The sequence below is a fragment of the Vigna unguiculata genome, chromosome 10 (assembly GCF_004118075.2).
Source record: "Vigna unguiculata cultivar IT97K-499-35 chromosome 10, ASM411807v1, whole genome shotgun sequence".
NCBI classification, from domain to species: domain Eukaryota; kingdom Viridiplantae; phylum Streptophyta; class Magnoliopsida; order Fabales; family Fabaceae; genus Vigna; species Vigna unguiculata.
In genome coordinates this window covers 37,016,988-37,026,823 of record NC_040288.1, presented here as the reverse complement: position 1 = coordinate 37,026,823, position 9,836 = coordinate 37,016,988, and the positions used below count along the sequence as shown (strand labels likewise).

The window sequence follows — 9,836 nt, the reverse complement described above, 5'->3', positions numbered from 1 at the left end:
CAAAGTAAGATTGCAAAAAATTCAATTTAAAATCAAACTTATCTGAAAAATCAAATAAAATCCTTTTTCAGTTTTACTTTTAAGTCTAATTTTAAACCGTCAAACTATATACAAAACCTGCACACAGTTTATTTATTCACATTCATGGACCCAACAACGCCTATGTAAGCACACCTTATGACAGTCTGTAACATTATTTTATAATTAGAAGTAGAATTTAATTTAACTCTAGAAAATGAAAATATGACTGTGCATAATCTTTTTTTATCTTTTTTATGCTTCTTTGGTCAATAAGTGAATAAATATTCAGCATAATATTGAAATGTAATTGAATCATGATGCTTTACATATAGTTTTGTAAGGATTTTAAATGAAGGGTGGCTCAGATATTTCACTGGCGACAGAGCCATGAGGAGGACAAGGTTACTGTAGCATTGCTCAACTGTGTTGTTGTGTACTTGTTCAAATTAATAACAAAGACTGAACAAGAGCTCCATTAGTGTTGTGTTGGCCTTCTCCTTGTTTTTCCTTCTGTCTATTTTCCCCAGACAAGGTTAAAGGAGGTTGGTTGAGTTGAGCCTCAACCTTTCCTCTGTCTTTAACTCTTCATTACAGGTTATTTTCTGGCTCTTTCTGAAAGCTGTTTTTAGTGGTTCAAGCTGTAAATGCCGCTGTCTCTGAGATAGATTTACATGGGGAAGAAGGGAAGTGGTAGTTCGTGGTTAACTGCTGTCAAAAGGGCATTCAGATCTCCCACCAAAGACAGTGACAAAAGGAGTGGCAGAAGAAGAGAAGACTGTGATCAAGAAGAAGACGAAGAAAAGGTTCTTTTGTGTTTTTTTTTTTTTCAGTGTTTCATTTCTTCACAGATTAATTTAGTCTCAGCTCTTAGATCATGAGAATGAGCACGAACACGCACTTAGCACTTTTCTGTTTTAATTTTGCAGAAAAGGGAAAAGAGAAGATGGATTTTCAGGAAGACTCACATGAGTCAAGAAGGAGCGAACACCAACAACAACAACACTCAACAAAAGTCGAAGCATGATGTGGCGGCAGCAGCTGGTGGGGGTTCAAGGACAGACCAGGATCAGAAGCATGCACTTGCGGTGGCAGTGGCCACCGCAGAAGCCGCCATGGCGACCGCTCAGGCGGCGGTGGAGGTGGCAAGGCTGACCAAACCTGCTAGCCATGCAAGGGAGCATTATGCTTCTGTTGTGATCCAAACAGCTTTCAGAGGGTATCTGGTGAGTATCCTCAACAGATCTAAATTGCAAAGAAGTTAAGGTTTTACCAGGAGTTACCATCATAAATCAATTGATTAACTTGAATGAGTTTTGTTTTGTTGTTGTTTGAAGGCCAGAAGAGCACTTCGTGCACTGAAGGGGTTGGTGAAGTTGCAAGCTTTGGTTAGGGGTCACAATGTTCGGAAGCAGGCAAAGATGACCCTTAGATGCATGCAGGCTTTGGTTAGAGTTCAAGCAAGGGTCCTTGACCAGCGCATAAGGTCTTCACTTGACGGTAGCAGAAAATCCACCTTCAGTGACACCGCCAGCGTTTGGGACTCGCGGTATCTTCACGATATTTCAGATAGGAAATCAGTGGTAAGTGAGAGGGTACTTGTTTAAGCCATCATTAGTGGCCATTGATCAAGTTTTTTGTACTTCTTCTTGCTTTAAGAATCAACAGTTATGTTTGAAAAAGTACATTTTTTGTTTACATAAAGCAAAAGTATAATAGTCTTCATTTTCATAGTCCTACTCAAGCACAGTTGAAAAAATGGGTTTTCTGTGTTTGAATTGTTTTGTTTTGGTTGTTTTGTCAGTCAAGAGAGGGGAGCAGCATTGCAGATGACTGGGATGAACGTCCTCACACGGTTGAAGAAGTGAAGGCCATGTTGCAGCAGAGGAAGGAAGCAGCAATGAAGAGAGATAAGACCCTGTCCCAGGCCTTTTCCCAACAGGTGTTGTTTTGATCCTCTGAAAATTGAATTAATTTCATTGACTCTGTTTGGTGAAATTGATTGGGAAACGCTTTTATTGATTATTGAAATGGAATTAATATCATTGACTTGGTTCGGTGACTGATTGTGAAGTGTGTTTAATTGATTCTGGAAATGGCATTAACTTTCCTTGACTTGGATTGATTGATTGGTTGTGATCCATAGATTTGGAGGAATGGTAGGACATCATCGATTGGAAACGAAGACGAGTTGGAAGAGAGACCAAAATGGCTAGACCGGTGGATGGCGACGAAGCCATGGGAGAACAGAGGAAGAGCTTCAACAGATCAGAGAGACCCCATTAAGACAGTGGAGATCGACACCTCTCAACCTTATTCATATCTGGGAACCAATTACAGAAGATCACATCCAAATTATCAATACAACCCAAACCACCATCAACCACAAAGACACTCCATTGCTTCTCCACTCCACAGATCTCACCAAAATGGATCCATTCACCAGTCCCCGGCAACCCCTTCTCCCGCAAAATCAAGACCCATCCAAGTCCGGTCAGCAAGCCCTCGTTGCATCAGAGAAGACAGAAACTACCCCACCTCACAAACACCAAGCTTGAGGTCCAATTACCATTACACAGGAAACTTGTACCAAAATGGAAGGGGTGTTGGATCTGGAACTAGTAGTAACGGTGCTGCTACATTGCCGAATTACATGGCGGCGACGGAGTCTGCAAAGGCTCGAATCCGGTCACAGAGCGCGCCAAGGCAGAGGCCATCGACACCGGAGAGGGACAGGGTTGGATCGGCAAAGAAAAGGCTTTCTTTTCCTGCTCCAGACCCTTATAGCGTGGGAGTGAGTTATGGAAACTACGGGCACAGTTTGAGGAGTCCAAGCTTCAAGAGTGTGAGTGGATCACACTTCGGGTTGGAGCAGCAATCAAATTACTCCTCTTGCTGCACGGAAAGTGTTGGCGGTGGTGAGGTTTCTCCGTCTTCAACCGGCGACCTTAGGAGGTGGTTGAGATGATTTGTTGCTACTTTAATGAGTAGAAACATGGCCGGACCCATTAGGTCATCACTTCTTCGATTTCATTTATTTGGGCTTTTTGTGATGTTATTAGAGTTAATTTTAGTTTTAACCCAGAAGAAAGTTATTTACCGGGGTAACCTGAATCTGATGTTTAGGAGCAGGGAAACAATTTATTGTGTTGGTTTATGATTCGTTTTTTTCATAGTTTTGTTAAGATGGAAAGATAAAAAAAAAAAAAGTGAGAGCCGTATGTGGTGGCCTACCTCACTTGGGATGTTGTGTTGATGTTGAAAGAATTGCCTAGACCATCTGAATAGCTTTTAATGGACTGTCCTGTCACAGTAGCATGTAATATTTCGTATTTTAGCATTGCCTTCACTTAGCAAATTGTACAACCCTCTTTCCTTTCATTGTTTTCTTCTAATCAAATTGCTTCCATCACCAAAAAAACATACCATTATTTATATTCTCCTCACACTTACCAGGTACGTGAGTCTCGGTCGATGTGGAACTTTTAACATTCCCTCAGATTAAAACACGATTCCTTGTATAACAAAGAGATACTTTCATGCATGTTATTAACAAAGAATGATTAATTTGCTCAGTATTTTGCACTGTTATGAAAAAGTTTTTCAGGCCTGCAGCATGAAAAGGGTATATAATAAGCAGATACGCTTGAGCATTTAATGAGAAGAGACCATGAACTGTGTCTTACGTTCTGTAGTGTTATACAACAGAATCTTTTTATCTTCAGTGTTGACATTTTTATTTTCATTTTGTAAAACATTATGCAACAAGAAGTTAACATATTTTAAAGAAATAAAAAAAGGTAAAATAAGAGTTAATAATAGATGATTTTTGTACTGGTGGATATGGTCTGAACAGGTATTGCATTGTTACAGAGACTTTTGCTCACTGAAACTCATAAATCAGAGGTTTCTTGGAATTATGAGCTGTTTGGGGACCCATTTTACTGAACACTACCACACTACTGGTTAGGTGCTTCCTACAAGGAACTTATAGGCTATATCTAATATTTGCATATTCTGTTGTTACACAAATAAAGTCATTGCTTCAAATTGAAACAACCACTACTAAGTACCAACCATTTCTATTCTAAGCATTCAGAATTAAAGCACATAAAAACTAACAACTCCCCAAACTTCTCCAGCTAGATGCAAAACAATGAAAACTTCTCCTATTTTTCCGTCTAAGTTTTGTACCAAAATCAATTTTGATTCACTTTAAGGTAGTTGAGGGGTACTAATGAATTTGATGTACATAACACAACTAAACAAATAGACTAAGAGGAAGATCATTAACCTGAAATGGAAGAAAGATAATAATTATAAACTTTGGAGTAATGTTACTCCAAATATGGACCAACAATGTTGAAGGCTTAGTATGGTCCAGTTGTAGGAAAAGGATGAAGGGTAATTGGAGAAGGCACGTATTAATTAATATAAGGGCCTCTGTGTTACTTTGATATAAATTATAAATTACTTATTGCTTTTTTAGGCTCCTTGAGATGTTGAAAAAAGTACAATCTGCTTCAATTTAGTCCTGGCCTAATTTATTAATACTTATTGTCTTTAACTAACTCCAAAGTGTTCCTCCATATAATCTTCCTATTCAACATTAAGCTACATTTTAATATGTGCCTCACACTATATTAGCCTAACCAGAATTAGTTAGGTCTAATTTGTAGATTAGTCAAAACAAAATTAGTTAGTGTTATGTCTAATATATATATATATATATATATGCAGATTTAATTTTTTATATGTATATATATTAATGGAAAATAGTAATAAGTTCAAAATGTCATAATCAACATGGTGCTAAGCATCTCAGGCCCTCTATTATACGTACACGGATAAGGATACAGAATTTTCTTTTTCCACCCCTATAATTTCTTTTCCCACCCTATATGGTTATAAGAAATTTATTTGTTTATTATTTGAATAAAAAATATTACTTCCTGTAAAGTATGTGAAATATCTTCTAAATTATATGTTCTGAAATATTTTATCGAAGAATACTTCCATTTTCTGTTTATGGAAATTTATAATTGTTCTTTTAAGAATGATTGACGAATTATTTAAAATAGACAGTTTTTTTAACTGTATTTTTTATACAGTTTGAAATGTATTTCGTTATGTATTCTATAATTGCATTTTAAATTCTAAATTATATAATCTGGTATTGTATTTCCATACCTTATCTGACCTTAGCCCAACCCCAAAACTTCTGTGACCAAAAATAAAGTCCAAAACTGGTTGTTGTTTAACTTTTTTATAAACAAAAAGGTTGACAAAAACTAATTTTATGGAACCCTAATCCTTTTCCAAGTTCATTCAATTAATCGTACTTTTTATATTTTGATATGAATTATCAATATATTATTATAATAAATAGTAAAAAAATGTATTCTGTGTTGTTATATGGTCTCAAAGTATAATTTTTGTTGATAATAATATCAAGTCTTACGCTTTGTCCAATGAACTTGGCCGATGAAACAAAGTTTTTCTCTATAATTTTTCTGTAAATATTTTCTTTTTTCTAAAAATGGAACTAATTAACAAGCATAAGTTATTTTATTTTTTTACATTAAATTTCTAATTTACGTATAAGTTAGCTTTGATTAGTCAAAAAAATTAGTTCAAAATTTTTATTTTCTTCTAATTGCATCCATAAAAAACAGTTATGCAGATATGTTGGTATAATATTTGTAAAAGTTAAGATCAATTTATTCAGATATTCCGTTATGTACTTGTGGTTGTATTCAATTCTTTGAACCGGTTTTTTTTTAAAAAAAAAAGAAAAAAAAATAGTTGTTCAAAACATAAGTCTCTCTTTAGATGACAATTTATTTTTATATAAAATTTAAAATATTTATAACCAAATATTCTCACTGGCCACCGTCTTTCGTTTCTTTTCATTCTCTTCCTTTTTTTCTTCTTTTTTTTCTCATTAAAAATATGTCTCTCTTTTTTCTAACTATCATATTTTTATTCATCTCTCTAAGTTTCTTACTTTTATTTCTTTTTAAATTCACATCCTATCTTATAATAGTAATATGTAAGAAATCAAAATTTTCTGAACAAATTAGATCTAAGAATTGATGAGTTGAATCTGAACTTGGATGATTAAATTTATGGATGTTTGAAATTATAAAGTTGATGACCCTTTTTTTTTTAGTTATGACTTTGGAATGTTAGCCATGATTAGTTTGGCGGAAACTTGGTACAGGTTGGAATGAGAAGTCAATTTATTTTTAATTCAGTTTTGAAATTTGGTTGATTAATTAGATTGTAGTTTTATTGAATTTAGATTGTAATAACTTGATAAATCAATGAAATAGAAAATTATCTTTGAATGATCATTTTGAATTGAAATTATTGAAAAATGACGCATGAGAAATAAACGGTTGTATTTGAACATTTTGAACTACATGAATTTTATGTTTAAGCAATACCTTTATGATATTTTTTATAAAGAATAGTATTATAATTTTGTTTATGTAAGACTTTTTTTCTCAAAGGAATATGAGATCAAGAGTTTCCAAATGAAGTTAAGTTAGACATTATTATGAACTTTGACATTTCAGTTATGCTGACACCTCAAAAAATACATCAATCATTTGTTATCACATGAAAATTTATTAAATAAGATAATAAAAAAAATTCAAACTAGAATCTTACTATAAATACCAATGAAAATATAAGAATGAATGATGCTGATTAAAAATCAAACTATAAGTATGACTTTGGCTATCCATATGTTTGTTGAGAATGGACAAACAAACTATCTCTTGTGAATATATTTCTAAACTTGCATTTTTGTTCATAAGTTGGTTTGGAATGGACAAACAGATTCATATGTAGCTCTTTTAAAATTTGGTTCAAACTAAAAAAGTTACTTTGAATATCCGAAATATTTGACAACAAACTAAAAGTTATCAAACATAGGTTTATTGAATGCCAACCTTGTGTTTTTTTTATCATCCTTTTTTCATTCCATTGTTGATGTTATTCTTCCTTGATAAACAAATTTTCCTTAAACAACAAATCAATACAAGGTCAATAATATTTTCTTTCAATAACAATTCATAATGCTTTATGTTTTTCATTTTTGGCATGCATTTGGCTCTAAAGAAAAAATGTGACTCGCGCAAAACTATTTTATATTATAAATCTTTACTTTGGTTAATGATTTATTATTATACTTATTGATGAAGTTTATATGAATAGAAATTACTTGAAGCTCTAAAATGAGATAAAATATGAATACTTGGTATGCAAAAAGAGATCGATGTTTTTTTTATGTTAATATATCGATGGTTTGATTTATGAGTAAAATGGAAAGATTATTATGCAAGTTCTCAATAGCTTAACATGTATTTGTTATCCATGTGAAACCTTATATGATTGTACTTGTTATATGAATAAATGTTTAGTGTTTCCACTCAAAAATTTGACTTGAAAGAATGAAAGAATAGAAGTGCTACTTTATTTTTTAATCGATGAATGTATATATTAATATATATTTTTAAATATTTTTAACTTTGTTAACCTTTTGTTCAATATTAGTATGAAATATTGTATATGTAAGAGTTTTATAAGTGTGGTGTAATATTATGAGATTTTACAAAATTTATCATAAAATTTGTAGAAAAATATTTGTTTTTTGCGAATTTATATAAAAATTGTAAAAGTATTTTAAAATAAATCATAGTAACACAAATAATGCAGTATAATAGTTGTATCACATATGTCTAAGAAAAAAAAAATCTTTAAAACTTAAAAAACAATAAGTTAAAATTCCTAACCCATAAATATGCAAAATTCATATATAGTGTCCACCGACAAAGTCATTATGGATGTGTCATGAAAATATAATTACTTGAAATATTATTTGTGGAGGAGAGTGTGTTGGATTCAATTATGAGTAAGTGGTCTAAGTGCTATAATCATTTCCTGACCTTAGTACCATGTATTCTTAGAAAATTATTGTCACATTTAGCGTGATGAAAGGTAATTTATTATATAATAAAATAATTTCAAAATTGAAATTATTTTCTTGCATGTTATTCCAGATAAATTCATACTTTCATTGACTTTAATTATTTTATTTTTTGTATTTCAATAAAAGATCCTAATTAGCTTATAAATAACACTTGTATTATTTAGGATTTTAATAAAGTCATATTTCCCTGTTTTATTTTATTAAAAATAATATATTAGCTAAAGTTTAATAAAAAAGTTAAATATACACATTAGGAAATTGTTTATATACAGAGTGAATTATTATATATTAATAATATATGAAATTATACTTTTACTCAATTATACACGATCTTATAAAAATATAAAATATATTTTTAAGAAGATACTGTTTTAATATGAAATAAATAAATAAAGAAGGGTTACTTTGTTAATAACATAAAGAAACAAATATTTATTTTAAAATTAAAAAATGTGAATGTCATCAATAAGAACTTTGGGGAAATAAATATATATTTTTTATAATTAAATCATTATTTTAATTTTATTTAATTTATTTTTTAAGTTTTACTCAGTATGTATTTTTCAAATATATAACACAGGTGCATGTTGTTTAATATATATATATATATATATATATATATATATATATATATATATATATAAATTTATTAAAATATTTAATTATAAGAAATTATTTTTTTTATTTAATCAGGGGTGAACATGTTATCTTACTAAAAAAGGAGAGTTATTGTAAAACCAATAGATGTATGAATATGTTTTGAGAGATTTCTTTTGAAAAATGAAAAAAATGTTAAAAACAATAAAAAATTGTGAGTGTATAAACATAATTAATGTATTTTATGACCCTTGAGTTCAAAGGCAACACTTATTATAATTTCACTTTTCTTATTTTCATTCTCAAGTTTAGGATAGGCGTATTAATGCTGCTAGGTTCCAAGTCAATCCGCCAAAACATCATCATTTCAATATACTGATTCATTCTTAATTAGTCAAAAAAAGGAAACTATCTAATTAATAAATACAATATTACTTTATTTCTGTTTTGAGTAATAAATAAATAATTTGTGAATAGTTTTAGCTATGAAAGCAAAAATCATAAAATGCTTGAATTTTTAATTAAATTTAATCTTTTAATAATTTTGTATATTATTATTATTATTTATTTCTCTTCGTTATCCCATTTATTCAAACACGAAAATAAAATGGCAATAAACTTCAGACGCATCAAATATAACACATGTATTCTTTTTCTGTTCCACCAAATCACCAAATTGAGTTTGCAGGAAGAAATAATCAATTAAAGTTGTGCTTGTCAAGTTTCCTTTTTTTCCACATCTTTCTTGATACGCTTACTTCATTCCCAAAACTGAATGGAAAATGTTAACATTGACTTTTTTTTTTCTTTCTCTGTATTTTTCTTATTCTCCTTTTTGCTTCTCTTTTTCACATTATTCATTGAATTTATATTTTTACATTTTTGTTTTATTTGAGTAATGATACACCAACATTATTATGAACACATATTTAATGTTTTACTTTACTGTAAATTTCCTGTTTCTTTTATGTTATCTAATAAATTTTGTTCTGAAATATTTATATCTTATTATTCTTTTTTATTTTTTAGGGAATTAATTAAATAATTCATTAAGATTAAAAGAATTAGTTAAGATTTAGTAAAATTAAATTTACATCCTTCACAAAAATAATTTTTTTATTTAAATATTTTTTAAACTATCCCTAAGATTAATGAGGTACATTTTATATTTCATAGCTTAATAATTTTAATCTCTTTATTAAAATTATATTTATTGTATTAA

The 9,836-nt window shown here is 30.3% G+C and overlaps 1 protein-coding gene across 1 annotated transcript; it reads left to right on the top strand.

The window, feature by feature from the left end:
- The first annotated feature begins 362 nt into the window (after positions 1 to 362).
- Positions 363 to 3,376, top strand: LOC114167052. Its single transcript, XM_028051975.1, has 5 exons — positions 363 to 824; positions 948 to 1,244; positions 1,356 to 1,601; positions 1,823 to 1,960; positions 2,165 to 3,376. The coding sequence occupies exons 1-5, from the start codon at positions 693 to 695 to the stop codon at positions 2,984 to 2,986; spliced, it is 1,635 nt and encodes a 544-aa protein (XP_027907776.1). The 5' UTR covers positions 363 to 692; the 3' UTR covers positions 2,987 to 3,376.
- The last annotated feature ends 6,460 nt before the right edge of the window (positions 3,377 to 9,836 follow it).